We start from the raw sequence: 18,857 nt of genomic DNA on the forward strand, positions 1-18,857 counted from the left end.
ACCCCTGGTTGCAGAGAGTTTCCAGCAGAGACTTAGACCACTCAGGCTGCCTCCTTAGCAGTATAGAGCTGTAACTATTGGGTGTAGAAAATAAGCAGCTAGCTTATGTACTGGAGGAAGGAAGGCCTTGCCTTGCTATGAAAATGAATGGTCATAATTCACTTGCTACAGAGAATGAGGGATGAAACCTGGACTCACGCGAAAAATGTTTGCAACGTACAGGGGAAATACAATTGTAACATATTACTGTAACCCGCTCCAGTTTATAAAATTATTAACAGGTTCCCTGGCTCCATTGCCAGAAGTGGAAGTGAACACAGCAGGAAAAAGCCACTGAATGATGAAATGATGGAACTGTGATAAAGAACTTGGGTTGGATTGTACGTGAACCAATCCAATTAGCTTTTTTTCCAAATAAATATTTACCTAAAAACATCAATAGAAACATTTAAAACAAGCCAGTGAATTGGCAGCTATTGCCTTTGTTATGATGCTTCATCTCTTTATTAGTCGCCCTTATTCATTCCTCATTTAAGACAGAGATATTAAAAATGGAAAAGACACATCCGTTATTCCTCCTATAAGCCCAGGGGAGGAGGAGGAGTCAGGTATTCAGTGGATATTACAGTTTGTCTTAGCCAAAAGCCAAAGGGAAAAGAGTGTAACTTGAACTAACCCTTTTTTTCTGGTGACATTGACAGGAGAGACAGTTTGCAATCAGCTTTATTCAGAATCTCTGATAGAGTCCGGCTGACCAGTGATGCACAACCAACAAATGCACAATGAGACTCCAGGCCCAGCCTGTAGTCTTCTTGCTTTAAACAAAATCTGCTTAAAAATACTATTACCATCTGGGAAATGACCATTCATGAGATCCTCTCCAAATGAGATTTGTTTCTTGCTGTGACTTCATCCGGAGCTGAACTTCCCCAAAGTTTAGATCTGAGATTTTGGTGAAAAGAAACAGGCGTCAGCTACGAAATCTGGGTCCTGCCCCAAACTGACCCAAATTTTATGGGGGTTGAATCTGGCAGGTGAGCTTGGGCTCCCTCTCTAGTTTTAAAATAGGCCAACTTTTAGGTGTAATCAATTTGACAACATCCAAGAATCAAAGAGCTAGGTATTATTAAAGTGCAAAGATAACATAGCTTTTCTGGAAGCAGTGCAGTTAGTAAAGGCACTCATGCCTGTGACAATGTAGGGCCAGATTCTAACACTCTTATGCATGTTGATTAGTACCTTACTCAGCGAGTAGTTCCATTTATTTCAGTGAGGACGCTTGCCCAGTAGGGCACTCTTTAATGTGAGTAAAGGTTGGCAGAATCCAGCCCTTAAAAATCATTCAATGCTGTGGTAATACATCAGTGTGTTTTCATCCTGGCCATGCTCTCACTGTACCTTTAAATCCAAGTCTCTGAACAACATAGTCAAAAGCGTGTCATTGTCCTGGATGGAGCCAGAGGCATGGGGTGCAAAGGTGTTTAGTTCTAGGCAGCCTGGCTCCCTTGCTGCCGATAACACATCTGTTGTTTGAAAGTCCGGAGGCTTCAGTTTGTTTTCAGGATATGACAATGAATCTAATGACATCAACTGGCCTGTGCTGCATTCCCCGGGGAGGTCATCACAGGTACAGACTGACTTTAGTAAGGGGGAGGAGGATGACGGAGAATGCCCATCCTCTGAGACAGAGTTTGTGTCAACTGTCAGCAAGGACAGCAATGGCAGCAACCCTGCCATCTGCCGTCTGTAGTTTCCACCTTCCTGCAGCAGAGACAGTGACTGCTGGGGCATGTGCAGCTTAGCTTCCTCACAGTCTGTCTGGAGCATCAACTGCTGCATTGGCCCCATGGAGAACGCCACTCCTGTCATGTCAGTGTCACTGCTTTCCCATAATTCTCTCTCTACCAGCTTCGGCCTCTGCTCCTTGTAGTTCTCATCACAGTACCTGTCGCCTGGTGTCTTGGTTTTAAGTTTGCCAATGACAAACCTTTCAGGAGAAACATCCTGCAGCATCTGGTCTGACTGAGAATTCCTCCTGTTGATGCATCTTGGGCTTTCGATGCACACTCCATATGTCAAGGCCAGAGGTTTCTTGTTCAGCGTGCATGGTAGATTTTCCTGGGCTATTTGAGGAGTGTATGCAGAAGGAAAACCATTTGCTTGGTTGACTGGCTGAATGATGGGCTGAAATGCCAACACATTGGCCTGTTGTTGATAGGCAGTTATTGGCAAAGGGAATAAAGACGTCTGCTGCAGCATGTTAATCGGCATTAACTGTACATCTGGGGTGTACGGAACAGGTTTGGATAAATCATTAATGGGGCTTATAATATGCTCCACTGTCAGCATGAGGGGCTGGAAGGCTGAAATCCCTCTGAAGTCCTGTCGTGGTAGAAAGACAAACGTTAGTAGCAATGAAGCTGTGAGTTTTCAAAGTTTATTTTATATTATTGCAAAATCCCTTTGGGAAACTCTGCATAGGAGCTTGCAATCCGCCATACTTGACGTGCCTTAATGGAGGTCTGATTTTAAGAAAGTGCTGAGCATCCATCTTCTAAAAATCAAGTCCCTCTAAGTTATTGCCAGTTGGGCACCCAAGAATGGAGGCACCCAGAATCACTAGTCACTTTTGAAAACTTAGACTGTAAAGAATAATAAAAGTGTTGCTTTTGGGGTTCACAATTTTGAAACCGTCCAGCAGATCATCACCTCAAAGTCAGCCCTTCTCCAAGGAGAATAAACCCAGCTTCCTTAACTTTCTTAACAAAGTCTTCAGACCTGACATCACCTGTGTTGCCGTACTCTGAAACTCGCCTTAACAATCTTTGCTGAGCTAGAATGGCCAGGCTGCATTTCCAAAGGAGAGCTACACATACCTCACACAATTACCTCTTCTGGACAGTTATCTGCCAATTCTATTTTTGGTGGGATAAGTCTCATGGCTGGAATATTGGTGTAGAGGGGTGTATGTTGTTGGGGAAGGGAAGGCAGGATAAAAAGGGAGGAGATACATCAAGAATATATGCACTCGTTCTGAGGTCCAGAAGGTCTGGATCAGTTGAAAGTCTCTGGGTAAAGACAAAAGGGGTAAAACAATAGGGGTGATGTCATGGTAGGTGTCTACTCTAGACCACCAAATCAGGAAGAGGAGGTGGATGAGGCATTTCTAGGACAAATAACAGAACTATCCAAAACACAAGACCTGGTAGTCATGGGGGACTTTAACTACCCAGACATCTGCTGAAAAAGTAATATGGCAAAACACAACATTTCTAAAAAGGTCTTGGACTGTACAGGGGAGAACTTTTCATTTCGGAAAATGGAGGAAGTAACCAGAAGGACAGCTACATTAGACTTGATTCTGACCAAGAGGGAGGAATTGATAGAACATCTGAAGGTGGAAGGCGATGTGGGTGAAAGGAATCATGAAATGATAGATTTCATGACTCTAAGGACAGGAGAGACAGAGCAGCAGAACAAGGACAATGGGACTTCAAAGCAAACTTTAAACAATACCTAAGGGGAAAAGGAGTTCAGGACAGCTGGCAGTTTCTCAAGGAGATAATATTAAAGGCACAACTACAGGCTATCCTGATGAAAAGGAAAGACAGGAAAAATAGTAAGAGGCCAGTATGGATCCATCAGGAGCTCTTTAATGACCTGAAAATCAAAAAAGGAATCCTACAAAAAGTGGAAACATGGATGAATAGCTAAGGAGGAGTTACAAAAGAAGAGCACAAGCATGTAGGGACAAAATCAGAACGGCTAAGGCACAAAATGAATTACACCCTACCAAGGGACATAAAGGGCAATAAGAAGCGGGTCTTTAAATACATTAGGCACAAGAAAAAGATGAAGGGAAATGTAGGTCCTCTATTTAGCGAGGAAGGAGAGCTAATAACTGATGACATCAAGAAGGCTGAGGTGTTTAATGCCTATTTTGCTTCATGCTTTACTATAAAATTAATGGTGCCCAGATAACTCAACACAATTAATACTAACAAGGCAGAAGGAACACAAGCCAAATTAGGTAAAGAACAGGTTAAAGAATATTTAGATAAGTTGGATGTATTCTAGTCAATAGGATCTAATGAAATTCATCCTTGGATATTTAAGGAACAAGTTGAAACAATCTTAGAACTGCTAGCAATTATCTTTGAGAACTCCCGGAGGATGGGCGAGGTCCCAGAAGAATGGAGAAGGACAAACACAGTACCTCTCTTTAAAAAAGGGAACAAAGAGGACCAGGTGAATTATACATCAGTCAGCCTAACTTCAGTACCTAGAAAGATACTGGAACAAATTATCAATCAATCAATTTGTAAGTACCTGGATGATAATAGTGTTAGAATAGCCAGCATGGATTTGTTAAGAACAAATCATGCCAAACCAGTCTAATTTCCTTCATTGACAGGGTTACTGGCCTAGTGGATGGGGGAAAGCTGTGATATATCTTGATTTTAGTGAGGCTTTTGATACAGTCCCACATGACAGTCTCATAAGCAAATTAGGGAAATGCAGTCTAGATGAAATTACTATACTGTAGGTGCATAACTAGTTGGAAGATGGTACTCAAAGGAGTCATACATGGTGTGCTGTCAAACTGGGACAGCGGAGAGTGTCAATCTGGGTCCAGTATTGTTAAAATATTTTCATTAATAACTTGGATAGTGCAAAGTACCACATTGAGGAAGGTAAAATTAAATGGACAGTTACAAAATGGGGAATGGCTAGGTAGTGGTTCTGCTGAGAAGGATCTGGGGGTTCGAGAGGATCACAAATTCAATCTGACTCAACAATGTGATGCAGTTGCAAAAAGGACTAATATTCTGAGGCGTATTAACAGGAATGTTGTATGGAAGACACTGAAGGTAACTGTCCCATTCAACTCAGGACTGGTGAGACCTCAGCTGGAATACTGTACCCAGTTCTGAGCGCCACACTTTAGGAAAAATGTGGACAAACTGGAGAGAGTCCAGAGGAGAGCAACAAAAATAATAAAAGGTTTGGAAAATCTGACCTATCAGGAAAGGTTAAAAAAAAAAACCTGGGCATATTTAGTCTTGAGAAAAGAAGATAGAGGGAGGACCTGATAACAGTCTTAAAATATGTTAGGTTTCAGAGGAACAGCCGTGTTAGTCTGTATTCGCAAAAAGAAAAGGAGTACTTGTGGCACCTTAGAGACTAACCAATTTATTTGAGCATGAGCTTTCGTGAGCTACAGCTCACTTCATCAGATGTTTACCGTGGAAACTGCAGCAGACTTTATATACACACAGAAATCATGAAACAATACCTCCTCCCACCCCACTGTCCTGCTGGTAATAGCTTATCTAAAGTGATCAACAGGTGGGACATTTCCAGCACAAATCCAGGTTTTCTCACCCTCCACCCCCCCACACAAATTCACTCTCCTGCTGGTGCTAGCCCATCCAAAGTGACAACTCTTTACATAATCAAGTCGGGCTATTTCCTGCATAGATCAAGGTTTTCTCACATCCCCCCCACCCCCATACACACACAAACTCACTCTCCTGCTGGTAATAGCTCATCTAAACTGACCATTCTCCAGGTTTAAATCCAAGTTAAACCAGAACATCTGGGGGGGGGGGGTAGGAAAAAACAAGAGGAAACAGGCTACCTTGCATAATGACTTAGCCACTCCCAGTCTCTATTTAAGCCTAAATTAATAGTATCCAATTTGCAAATGAATTCCAATTCAGCAGTTTCTCGCTGGAGTCTGGATTTGAAGTTTTTTTGTTTTAAGATAGCGACCTTCATGTCTGTGATTGCGTGACCAGAGAGATTGAAGTGTTCTCCGACTGGTTTATGAATGTTATAATTCTTGACATCTGATTTGTGTCCATTTATTCTTTTACGTAGAGACTGTCCAGTTTGACCAATGTACATGGCAGAGGGGCATTGCTGGCACATGATGGCATAGATCACATTGGTGGATGTGCAGGTGAACGAGCCTCTGATAGTGTGGCTGATGAAGACATGAAGGTCGCTATCTTAAAACAAAAAAACTTCAAATCCAGACTCCAGCGAGAAACTGCTGAATTGGAATTCATTTGCAAATTGGATACTATTAATTTAGGCTTAAATAGAGACTGGGAGTGGCTAAGTCATTATGCAAGGTAGCCTGTTTCCTCTTGTTTTTTCCTACCCCCCCCCCCCCAGATGTTCTGGTTTAACTTGGATTTAAACCTGGAGAATGGTCAGTTTAGATGAGCTATTACCAGCAGGAGAGTGAGTTTGTGTGTGTATGGGGGTGGGGGGGATGTGAGAAAACCTTGATCTATGCAGGAAATAGCCCGACTTGATTATGTAAAGAGTTGTCACTTTGGATGGGCTAGCACCAGCAGGAGAGTGAATTTGTGTGGGGGGGTGGAGGGTGAGAAAACCTGGATTTGTGCTGGAAATGTCCCACCTGTTGATCACTTTAGATAAGCTATTACCAGCAGGACAGTGGGGTGGGAGGAGGTATTGTTTCATGATTTCTGTGTGTATATAAAGTCTGCTGCAGTTTCCACGGTAAACATCTGATGAAGTGAGCTGTAGCTCACGAAAGCTCATGCTCAAATAAATTGGTTAGTCTCTAAGGTGCCACAAGTACTCCTTTTCTTTTTTTAAAATATGTTAAGGCCTGTTACAGAGAGCACGGTGATCAACTGTTCTCCATGTCCACTGAAGGCAAGACAAGAAGTAATGGGCTTAAATCTGCAGCAAAGGAGATTTAGGTTAGATATGAAGAAAAGCTTTCTAACTCTACAGGTAGTTAAGCTCTGGAATAGGCTTCCAAGTGAGTTTGTGGAATCTCCATCATTGAAGGGTTTTAAGAACAGGTTAGACAAACACCTATCAGGGATGATCTAGGTTTACTTGGTCCTGCCTCAAGCACTGGGGGTTGGACTTGACTTGTCAAGGTCTCTTCCAGCTCTACATTGCTATAATTCTGTGATCCTATTCAAATGGATTCACATTCTCCCATGCATATTAAACATTTCCTGTAATGACTTAAGGACACTTACCAAAGACTTCGGCCGTGCTGTGCGTTGTTTGATGTATTTATAGATCGCATAACATACCACAGCAAACAGCGATCCTGTAGCAAATGTAATTCCCCCAACACAGTATAGGAGCCAGGTGTTATCTGTTCAGTGGGGAAAAAAAATGCAATTTAGCCTCACAGAATAGGATTGGAAATAATGTGCTGGATCATCTAATCCATCCTCCAGCATTCAGTTCTTAGGCCTTAACGGTGCCGTTAAGCACAACAGCTGTTTTCCACCATGCTCCTTATTGCTGCTTGAGATCGTCACTTTTTTCCCCATTCCTAATGGACTGGTGAGAATAAATTGATCCCACTCCTTCTTATAACTCTGAGTGTAATTGCAAACTGACTCTCCTAGGCAGAACATGCCCAGGACCCCATGGTTAGCTGTATCTGATTGCACAAAGGCCTTGGGGTAGTGGAAACTTCAAATAGAGGAATAACATGCTTCTGGACTGTACTCCCTGATGTAGTGGTTCTCAAACCTTTTCATGGAATGGAACCACCTCTTAACAGAGTGTCACATGGACACCTCCCTTCCCATGGGCAGCAGGTATTGAAGGCCCCACCCACGCTCTGCCCCAAGGCCCTACCCTCACTCCCCCTGTCTCCCAAAGCCAGTGGGGCCTCAGCTCCAGCTGATGGCCTGGAGCTCAGGGCTCAGGCCAGCAGCCAGGGGCTGGGGCGGCCAGGGGTGGCTCGGGCCAGCCAGCAGCCCTGGGTGGCTTGGGGGTCAGGTCAGCCAGCGTGGCTGGGACGGGACTCCTCTGGCCACAGCGGGGAGAGGAGAGGGAGAAGGGGGAGGAGTGCTCAGAGCTTCAGCGGGCGGAGGGGTGGAGCCTTGGGTGGAAGGGGCAGGGCCAGTGCTGGCTTCACCCACCACCCACGTGCTCTCCTATTTCCAACTACACGGGCCTCTAATTCAGACGTGCAGATTTAGCAGGCTCACCTGGTAACGTACTAATGGAAAACACACGAGGCTGGCTTCTTTTTTCTAAGTGCTTGAGATATATTGTGACATTATATTCAGTGTCTGGGTTCAAGTCAGAAACTTCAAATTCTTTGTTGTTCTCATTCTTTTCCCACTGTTAAAACAAAACAAAACAAAAAAAACCCAAAGCAGAGATTTGTATTTTAAAGAGGTTAAATTATTTAATTACTTCAACTCCAATTAAAAACAAAACAAAAAGTTTGCATTTACAAATAAAATCCTCACCTGACTCTTACTAATAACCCCCAAGATTAGCAAAACATCTAATTAGTTTTCCACCATTAGGTTGTTTCCTTTTTGTATTTCACTTCCCTGAGACAATGAAGATAGTACAGCTGGTTGGATAATTTTCACTGCAACATATTTCCATTGCAAAATGATATTTTGACAAAACTGATATTTTCCACAAAATCACATTGATGTTGATAAAATTTTTTTAGGAAAACATTGAGGAAAAACTTTCAAAAGTGTCAAAAGAGCCAGTTTTGACATTTTTGGAACAAAGAGTTTTGATTTTTCATTTTTAAACAACTTCTCATTTTGAAATGTATATATAAAAAGAGAGCTAAAATTGAAACAAAATATTTCAGCTGACCCACAATGAATGTTTCGTGAAAAAATTTGAAATTGTTGGTTTTTTGACCCCATTCAGAATGAAAAAAGTTTCAAAATCTTGAAATTTTTCATGGGACAGATTGAAAATCCATTTTCCAACCAACCCTCCCAAATAGGTCACGTTCCCATTTGAGTCTGGTCAGTTTCTAGTCAGTTGTAGGATTGGGCTTCTCTGAATATCAAAGATACTGAAAATTCTCTTCTTCAGAATTCTTACAGAATTCAGGTTCTTCAGAAATCCCATCTAGCATGAATTCACTTGTATGCCTGCCCTGCCCTGCCCTGCCCCACATTTTATTCAGACAAAAAAGGCTGGGTTTTACAAAAGCCAACGGTTAGTGGATCTGTGGAGGTGTGTTACCTCTTGGTGCGTCTTTTGGCTGAATAGCGTCATGTGGTAATCGATGGTACCAAATCTGCTGTAGATGTCTTCCACAGTTAGCTGGGAGCCATCCTCATCTCTTAGAGGAGTGTAGGGGGGTTGGATGAAAAACTTTATGGATCTAATGCTAGGAACGTATTTCACCTCCGGCTTTCCAATAGTAGCTAAGAAGATGGAGAGTGGGCAATGTCATTTAACTAGACGAAAGATGATAAATTACTAGAGCATCTGTTTAGCGAGTATAATTATTGCTTCTGACATTGTACAGTGCCCTTCAGCCCGATATGCCCAACAGCCTAGAGTTATTAAACTTTTATGGAGCTTTATAAAATGTGGCATCAATCATTCCTTATCGCAGGCTGTGGAAGAGTCACTGTGAATGCTAAATTCTCAAATAAACTGAAGGGCAAGTGTCAAAAGAAATCAAACAAGATTGCAGGTGGAGGCAAAACGTTTGATCAGCTGTGAGTTAAAAACAACCACCTGTAGCACCTCAGGGTCACATAGCCTTAAAAATCAAACTGTAGAGAATGGCTGTGGGGCACAATAATCCCACCTTGAGATGCACCCCAAAGAAAGGTGAATTTCTAATAGTTAGGGATACTACATGGCAGTTTGATAGCGTGTTTCATACAAGGATGTTAAAGAGCTTTGGAAACACTGAGGCCTATACCTAAAACCTAGGTCGACCTAGCTACATCACTCAGGGATGTGAAAAATTCACACCTCTGAGAGATATAGTTTAGCCAACCTAAGCCCCGGTATAGATACACCTAGGTTGATGGAAGCACCACTGTAGAATTTAGATATAGGTATACCCTAAGTCTCACAATGCCCCTGTGAAGTAGGCATGGTAAATATTACCCCCATTTTACAGAGAGGGAAAAATTAGGCAGAAAGAAGTTATGGGACTTGTCCAAGGCCACACTGTCAATCAGTGGCAGAGATAATTTGGAGGTGGGATTATGTTACATATCCATAAAGCTGACAGATTATCACAGCTCCAATCTCACAGCTCACAATATCACAGCTCCAATCTCACAGCTTCCATGACTAGGTCCGTGGCTGCTCACAGGCTCCCATCATACCCCTGTTAGTGTCCCGCTGAGTCTCGCTATCCCTTAATAGAGCCCACAAGTGCACTAACATGGGCAGTTGCTCCTTCAGAGATATCTGGCTTTCCAGGGGAGGTCAGGAGCCCTCCTCCACCTCCAACCCACTCTGAACAAAAAATGTCAGCAGGAGCCCAAAGCCCCCTAGTCGAACTCCTTCCTGTCTGGCATCACAGTCTCTTTCAGAGGGGGAACACCCACAAGCCCCTTCCCATAGTGGGCTTTGTCCTGCAACACTGAAGCCAATGGACATGTCGCAGTAGACATCAATGAGAACAGGACTGAGCCCACAGTATTCAGGTGTGGTGTTAACAGACTCCAGCCATGTCCCTTACTGTCTTCTCTGGGGTAGAATCTCTGTGAAGGGACCCAGTCAGAGGAGCAGCAGTTCTGGATTACAGCCCTCACTCGAGCATAGTAGCGCTCTCTGAAGTTTTCCGTCTCGTGAGTGAGGTTACAGAAGGGCTGCGTGATGTTCTGGCATTCACTTTTCTGAAGCCAGTCTTCGTCCCCGTACCTAAGAGAAGACAAAGTGACTATTCTCAGTCTGCCCCGTTGGATTGCTAGAATATATTTTACACACTCATAGACACACCCGTATGCGTGCTCCCTAAATATTTGAGATCTGCAATATCAAAGTAATGACTAACACCAATGCCACTATTTTCTGCTTCTCGTATGCTTTTCAGAGCAGGGTCTCAGAGCATTTTGCAAATATGAGTGAATTAAGCCTCAGAATGCTCTTGTGAAGTTTCATTTTACACACCTCCATTTTACAGATGGGGAAACTGAGGCACAAAGCAGGGAAGTGACTTACCCAAAATCAGCAGTCAATCCCAGAATAGAACCCAGGTCTTATAGCTCCCAGACCCAAAGTGATTTCTAGCCCTCTATAAATGACTCAATATACAGATTTGGGACATACAATTACTGGGTCGTTTAAAGATTCTTTTCTTTCAGCCACTGATAAGAGTTTCTTCAGAGAGTGGGTAACTTTTTGTCCTATCTCTTTACAAAAAAGGGGCTTGTTTACATGAACAACAGAATCAGTGTCACAAAGGGGCCAGGAAGTACACACAACTCATATTCACTGCAGCTGACAAAGACCTTGAACAGATTAAAGGTGACATTTGCAGAGCTGGGTGCCTAACGTTAGATACTTATATCCTTTATCTGGACGCTTACAGAGGCCTGATTTCAAGAAGGGCTTTGCACCCCTCTACCCTGCAATGAGTACCTGTGGGAACCCAGCTACTTTCTGTATTTAGGTTCCTAGATATGGATTTGGGTGCATGTCGACACCCAACATGGAACATTTTGACCCTGTTTACTAGAGGAAACTCCAATTCTGAGCTTTGGATCATAAGGCAGGTATATAAGGAGCACATGCCCTCTCTGCCTTTTCTGGAAGGGGTTCAGGAATCCACTGCTGTGTTTGCCGGCTGGTAACCAGGACCCAAGAGGAGAATTTTCTTATACATGGAGCCTTCCACGCAGCAGCCAGTCTCACTGTATGTGTGTATCCTACCCAGGACCCCAGCTAATCTGGGATCCACATGGCCCATAGGCAGGAGCTGTGCCACCACCAGGTGATGGTAATCCAGGCAGCAGAGTGAGCTACTGGGAATGGGCTGTTCTTATCTCTGCTGGAAGAGGCTCCTTGCATAGATTGTTTCTCCTCCTCTCAGGGGAACTGTAAGGAGAAGCTGACCCCAGATGCCAGTGCTTAATTTGTAATGAAAGAAGTGCTGGGGATCAAGCAATTTTTTTACTTTCATAACTGATGCGGCAAGACCAGAGGTGCCAGGGCTATGAACTGCCCAGGCTAGATGTGCCGGGGCTCAGCCCTGCCAAGCCCTGGCACAAATTAAGCACTGTCAGAAGCTCCCTGTAGCTTGGCAGCTAGAGCAGTTACCCATCAGAGCACAGGGGTTGAAGTCAGCCTTTTTCATTAATTAGTATAATTAACACACATCTGGGAGCTGAATGGTTAATGAGCTGGCTGCACTCTTTCATCTGCTGCTCCTGGCGCCTGCCTGATTATGGAATCTGTCTGTGTCTTGCTTGGAGAAAGTGTTGCCCGTTGGTAAAAGCATGGGGAGGGTGTGGGTTCCATCACCAACTCTGCCACTGAATCATTGTGTGTAAATTCGCTGTAAAATTTGCCAGCTGAGAACCCATCCAAAACCCAATGAAGCGAATGGAAAGACTTGCTGAGTTCAATGATCAAGCCCTGGGTGATCAGGACCCTACAGCAGACATGTTCAATGGACAGGGGCTCCCAGCTAGTGGCTGGATTCACCCTGGGCCTGATACTGCAGCCTTTATGCTTAGCAGCATTTACCCAGCTATAGTCCCATTGCAGCTCACATGAGTAAGTGTAGGTCAGGAAAAGAACAGGGTTGCATAATTGGGTCTTGCATGTGTCTCATGTACCACCACAGATGCAGCCCGGGACCTCATGGCCTGTAGGACCAGATGATCCACACAGGAGCCTCCTTGTATAAACTGCATTTTCTCTTGGGGCTCTTGACTAACTGCTAATCCAGCGTGATCACTGTTGCTGACACACAGCAGGCTTGGGCAGGGATGGCAGGGCTGGGGTTAGAGAGTGACAGAACTGTGAGCTCTCCTAGAAGAAGACCCCACCGCACTCTGGCCCAGCTGGAGGATTGCAAGAAAATTCTAATGGCCAATTATCTGAAGTCCCCCTGGGCACAGTCTGGGAAATGTTATGTGGCCTGTTTCTAAGCCAGCTCTCAAATGCCCATGACTGTACCAAGAAATAACCCCAACCTCTCCCTCCCCACAGAGCGGAGGCTGGGCTCTGCAGGGCAGAAAATATGTGCTGCTTAGAAATGGCTGGAAAATGAACCAACAATAATAATCATAGAACTGAGTTTGTTTTTCATTTGATTTTGTTTTTGCCAAAAGTTTTCCACCCATCACTGGTTCTGGAACAATCATTTGAAGCTCTTCTATAGTCTTGCTCATCTGTTTAGCTCAAATCACTTTACCAAAGGATGGGCAGTATTTCACAGATAGGGAAACTGAGGCACAGAACAGCCTACAGTCCCACAGTAGGTCAGTAGCAGAGCAGGGATTAGAACCCCAACCGCTAGCCCAGGGTCCTTATCCACTGGGTCGGAGAGCTTTCAGTTTCCATTCATTCCTTCTTAACTGACAATCACTCTCCAGCTGAGATTAACTCCGAGACCCTTGAGCTCAGTTCCAAGCAGTGTCATTTCCCTGGCAGTCAAAGAAGCAGCCACTGGCAGCTAAGCCTGCTTTCCTGATCCAGCCCTTTTCTCCCTGAAATCCAGGAACTCGACACCCATTCAAGCAGGGCCCCAAGGAGAAGGCAAAGCCCACATACCGTTTGTACTGGACTTCATACACCGTGCCTGGGGGAGTCTCTGCTTCGCTTTCCCACTTGAAGATGTTCTCAAAGTTTGTAGAACTAAAGGCTGCATGTTTCAGAAGCGGTGACCTCTCTGCGATCGAACAGCCTAGAGGAATGAGGCAGCTAGCATTGAAAGGCACCTTCCAAATCATAACGCCAGGGTTTCCAGCTTTGCCACAACACTCAGCCAGCTGCGGGGGTGCTAGCTAGCTCCATGGTAGTGATCAAGGACTACAGAGTATGCCCATTACAGTCACCTGGAGAGGGGCTGAGGACCTGGTGTTTGGATCTGGACTGAGCTTAGGCTGGGGCTGGGGTTGAGGCCAGTATTGCTGGAGACAGCCTGCGATTCTGCAGTAGTGCACTTAGCACAACAAGCAACATGCGACAGGTCAGATCCTGAGCTGGACCCCCCAAGCATTCAGCACAGCTCGTGGGGCGTAGTGAGGGGCAACAGTGCCTTTACACCATCTCTGCATGCCTGTAGACCTCGAGCAGTCCAGGCCTCTGGCTGGTTCCCTGAAAGCTGCTCCGATTTACACCATCAGTTCAAAGGGTCATTCAGGCAGTCCCGAATCAGCCAGATGTAAAGGGGTGCTGGCCACACTTCCTTTCCCTGGGACATGCCCACGCTGGCCATGGGGAGGGTGGGTGGAGACTAAGCTCTTGGGGCGAGGACCATCTTTCTGCCATGTGTCTGTACAGTGCCTAGCACAATGGGGCCCTGTTCCTTTGGTTGGGGGGCCCCTAGATGCTACTGCAATAAATACAATAAGTGCCACTCTAGTGGCTTGATACCACCTGAGGATTCCCCTGCTCTGGGTAACAAAGGCAGCTTGCCAGGTACAATCCATACCTCCTGTCCCTCTCGCTTTCCTCTCTGCCTCTTCCCTGGGCAGTGAGGAGCATTATGCTAAAGTCTGGGGTGTCACTTCCTGGCTGACCTAGCTGAACCCTGGATGAATGAGTGCAATGAACCTCTCCTGCCGAGAGAAGTCTGCCAGCTAGTTGGGTTGGGTTCAGGATGACTGTACAGTGAGCAATACTCAGAGGAATTGTGAAGGGCCTGACAGTGGACTCTGGCCTGGGAGCATCAGGGTGAAGACAACTCCCCAGCTACATGACATCTGGCTTAATCAGGCTCAGCCCAGGAGCTTGGCTCTGGGGAGCAGGGAAATCACTTGACCTTTCTCTATGTGGTCTAAAGAGCTAGCTCTGCCTGGCAATCAGCCCAGCAAGACGCTGATGTGAGCCACTGACCAGCGCTCAGGCTTTGGGCTCCCTTCAGAGCACTTACTAATGTAAATACACAAAGCAAAGTTTTCCCGCGACATATTTGTGCTACCTGCTGGTCTGGAATGCAGCCGAGGGAACTGATCCAGGCTCTTGTGTTTAGCATCTAACCCTCAAAGAGGCTGTGTTTACACAGCATGCCCCAGCAGTCCCTCTGGAGCCAGTGACCTACATTTTCAGAAGTCACTAGGTGCAGCCGAAGCGACAAGGAAACATACTGGTACCATGCGATAAGTAAACGGGCTAGCCAGATTCTGCCCTGATGGACGTCCCTGTTCTGAGTGAGAGCTGTTCGGGGCGGGGCCGCGCCTGTCTCTGTCTGTGCATGGCCCAGCACAGCTGTCCTCTGGGCACAAGGGCAGTGCACATGGATAGTAATGTGGGCAGTGGTGGGGACAGAAAGAGGGCAGGATGTGTCCCTAAGTATGCCCGAGGGTGAAATGCCCTCTGTGGGCTCCTGGAACCAGGCCTGAGGGCTGACTCTGCGGCCCCTGTGCTCACATAGCCAGCCTTGGAAAGATGCTGCTCCTGGCACTGCTCAGCATAAAAGGGTTGCTGCTGCCTTTTCTCTTGCCCTACTGTCCCAGAGCGTCCCCTGGGGGTCAGCATGTGGCTCTGAGTCTTCCTCTTCCCACGTGGGAGCGGGAGCGAATGCCATCTGTGTGCTATCTCCACACACACCCAGCCTGCTTGCTCCCCACAGAAGTCCCTTTTGCTCAGATGTGTCCTGGAAGGGGCTCTGCAGGGCTTGGGAGAGCAGGAGAGAGGGGGGCAGAGGCCTGGCCATGGTGCGTGGTACCGGAGAACCTGCTGGATTCCTGCACAGACACCGGAGCGAGTTAACCTAATTGGGAGATGCCATAGGTCCCACTGTCCCCTCTGTGGCCGCTACTTAGCATTCCCAGGGGAACCCAGCCACTGGCAGGAGGGGTCCCAACAGAACATGGGGGAAAAAGGGGCTTTGCATGCGGATGGCTCCATCTGCCATGGATTCGGGGGCACATTTCAAACAGATCTCGGGGATCCATGGTGCAGAGAGACCTGAACCCTTCTCCACCCTGACCCCTCTCCTGAGGATCCCACTGTTGAAGGGGGTGACGCGGCTCCTTAGTCATTAAGCTCAGCTCTTCGCCTGGTATATTTGCTGACGGTAACTGGCCTCAGCTATGGGGCTGCCTCCTGCAGAAACCCAGCCAATGATCCGACCCCAATGATCCCTCTACCTCCCTTCCCCCGCCAGTTTCCTATTGCACCTTCCTCCATCCCCAAGGTCTGCTAATTCCGAGAGGGCCTGATCCAAAGCCCATTGAAGTCAATGGGCGCCTTTCAGTGATTTAGAAAGGCTTTGGATCAGGCCTCCTAGTCCTTCCCTTGCTAATCCGTACAGCAGCGCTACAAAAACAACTAAGATTGGAGCAATGCCGGCAGAGACCTTAAAAACTAACCCAAGCAGAAGCAAACTCTCTAGGTCAGTGGTTCTCAACCAGGGCCCTGGGGCCCCGTGGGGAGCTGCGAGCGGGTTTCAGAGGGGCTACCAAGCAGGGCCAGTGTTAGGCTTGCTGGGACCCAGGGCAGAAAGACGAAGCCCCATCTCCTAGGACTGAAGCCCAGGACCCTAAGTCCCACCACCTGGGGTTGAATCTGATGCCTGAGCAATGTAGCTTTGCCAGGGCCCCTGTGGTGTGGGGCCTCAGGCAACTGCCCTGCTTGTTACCCCCTAAAACCAGCCCAGGCTTTTATGTGCAGAAAACCAGTTCTTATGGCACAGGTGGGCTGTGGAGTTTTTATAGCATGTTGGTGGAGGCCTCAGAAAGAAAAAGGTGAGAACCCCTGCTTTAGGTCTCATTTCAGGGCAGCCACATAACAGCCACCCCTGCTGGGGGAGCCAGCCCCTGCACCAGTAAAACCACTGAAGACCGTGGTTCCCCTGGTCAAAAGGAAATGAAAGCCAGTACTTACCCATCAGGGAACAGACAGCCCAAAAGATCAGAGGCTCCTTCATGAATGACTCTGTGAGCTGGGATGGTAAGATGGGGATTTTTCCCAAGCCCAGGTGAGTCACCTCTGAAGGGAAGTAATTTCCTGTCTTCGGGAGCATAAGCCACGCGGCCAGGAAGGAGCTACCAGCCTGCCTTCATTCCCGTCGGAGCACATGAGGCTGTGCGCGCACAAGAGGGAATGGGAGTCCACTCACACACTGTGTTGTACAAAGGTGCACAAGGAGTGAAAAGTTCCCTACTTTTTGAAGGGGAGCCAAGTGCCTGTTTTCTGATAAGGAACTGCCTGCCTGAAAGCCCTTGCTGGTATTTCCCATCTGGGGCTGGCTTTTCTGGTCTGGCAGCTTTGCCTCTGTTACTTTAAAAGGCAAAGCTGGTGTCATGATTACGTAACCTCTGCCAACAAGGCAGCTAGTTACATTGGAAACACCCTGTGGCTGCTTCCCTTACTCCAAAACCACCCACCTCACTTGTTAGTGAGCTCTATACCTGTTGCTTGCATTAGAATTGGCTGGCTGATGTGCAGCACTGCCCTCTATGGAATGGAGTGATCAACTGTGTGTCATAGCCCCTATATCATTGGCTAGCTATGAAGATTTTCCTGTAGCTCAAGCAATAGGGGCCTGGGCTTTTGGAGCCGAGCTGTATCCCTTATTACAGCTGTGAAGTTCCAAGTGACCACTACAGCCAACCCATGAACAACCATCCTACTGTAGATGTGGCTGCTTGTTACATAACGTTCCCCCCAAAAATCATGGGTTTAGCCCCCTCAAAAAAAAATCATGAGATTTAATCTTTATTCAGGGCTCTTGTTCTTTGCCTTCTTGTCTTTGAGCCTTTTGGGCACCTTCAGGTCACAGTTTCAGGCTTTTCTCTACAACCACAAGGGACAGAGACTTCTTTTTAAAAGGCTGAGCGTCTCACCTAATCCTATGCATCCAGGAGCTGGGGCTTTAAGAACAAACCAAGTATCACGAGACTTTCAATAGAGCCATGAGAGTTGGCACTGCTGCACACTCTGTTTGGCTTGGAAGAGTTCCCAGGCACAGCGACTGTGTGTGCGTAGCCGTGGAAAAGCCCCCACTCCCTGCAAGCTATCTGCTCCCGGACTCTAAGGTACAGTAACTTCCTAGTTAGCAGATGGATTCCTGCTTGGATATTTCTGGGGTTTGTATTATCAATTGCTCAGTATCTTACTGTTCATAACAGAGTGAAATCCTGGGGCTTAAGTATTGCCTAGGCCTATCCTGGCCTACTACATAAATCTGGGTTTCACCTGAGGCAGAGCAAAACAGCCACCCCCCCGACATCTAGCTGCTACCACCACTAGAGCTTTGGCCCAAGCAAATGGCTGATCAATGAGATCACCCTCAAAGCATTCCCTGAATGTGTAACAGAGCTGCGCTATGAACTGGTGGGGGCCAACCTCTCGGCCCCATTCTGGGGTGGGACCTTGGTACTCTTTAAAGCCAATTTAAAAATCCGAAATACTTGGTTTCCCCTTTCATTTCTCCTTGGAGTTTGGTTTAGGTGCAAAGCTTTTCTCCCAAGCACAAACCATCTCAAATGAGCCTGGGGCGCAACTTACAACCACTTTAAATTAATTACAGACACTCATCAAATACAGTAGTAAAGCCCTGTGCACCATAACCTGGTTGTGATGTCCTGAAGGCCAAACATATATTAGGAAAATACCATACCTGATGTCTATGCAGTCCCTGGCCTTGATCCTCTATTATTCTCTAGTACTCTACCTCAGATTTTTCTCTAGCACCCATCCCAGTAGGATATAAGCCCTGATGAATGCTCCGAGTGCGCCACAAATTCATAGAAAAGCTTGTGTATGTATCCCTCCCACCTCACCTGGGCAAGCTGTAGAAGTCCAACCAGTTAATTAAGCAAAACCCACCTATCAATTAACACTGCTTGTGTCTAATCACACAGCCCCATCCATCAAGGAGCTCTGTGGATGAAGACTGTAAAACTGCCCTCATATTTTCCTCCCTT

The 18,857-nt window shown here is 46.4% G+C and overlaps 1 protein-coding gene across 2 annotated transcripts; it reads right to left on the reverse strand.

Moving 5' to 3' along the window:
- Positions 1-494: 494 nt before the first annotated feature.
- IL22RA1 (interleukin 22 receptor subunit alpha 1) lies at positions 495-17,169 on the reverse strand. Of its 2 annotated transcripts, XM_073317840.1 has the most exons (8): positions 16,813-17,169; positions 13,534-13,666; positions 10,493-10,674; positions 9,025-9,209; positions 8,007-8,142; positions 7,035-7,156; positions 1,399-2,382; positions 495-942 (listed from the first exon to the last, which is right to left on the reverse strand). In XM_073317840.1, the coding sequence occupies exons 1-8, from the start codon at positions 16,949-16,951 to the stop codon at positions 937-939; spliced, it is 1,887 nt and encodes a 628-aa protein (XP_073173941.1). In that variant the 5' UTR covers positions 16,952-17,169; the 3' UTR covers positions 495-936. The 2 variants fall into 2 exon arrangements, with proteins under 2 accessions (XP_073173941.1, XP_073173940.1); XM_073317839.1 differs by having other exon boundaries at positions 495-2,382.
- Between the last annotated feature and the right edge of the window lie 1,688 nt (positions 17,170-18,857).

The sequence above is a fragment of the Lepidochelys kempii genome, chromosome 19, assembly GCF_965140265.1.
Source record: "Lepidochelys kempii isolate rLepKem1 chromosome 19, rLepKem1.hap2, whole genome shotgun sequence".
In the NCBI taxonomy this organism is placed as follows: Eukaryota; Metazoa; Chordata; order Testudines; family Cheloniidae; genus Lepidochelys; species Lepidochelys kempii.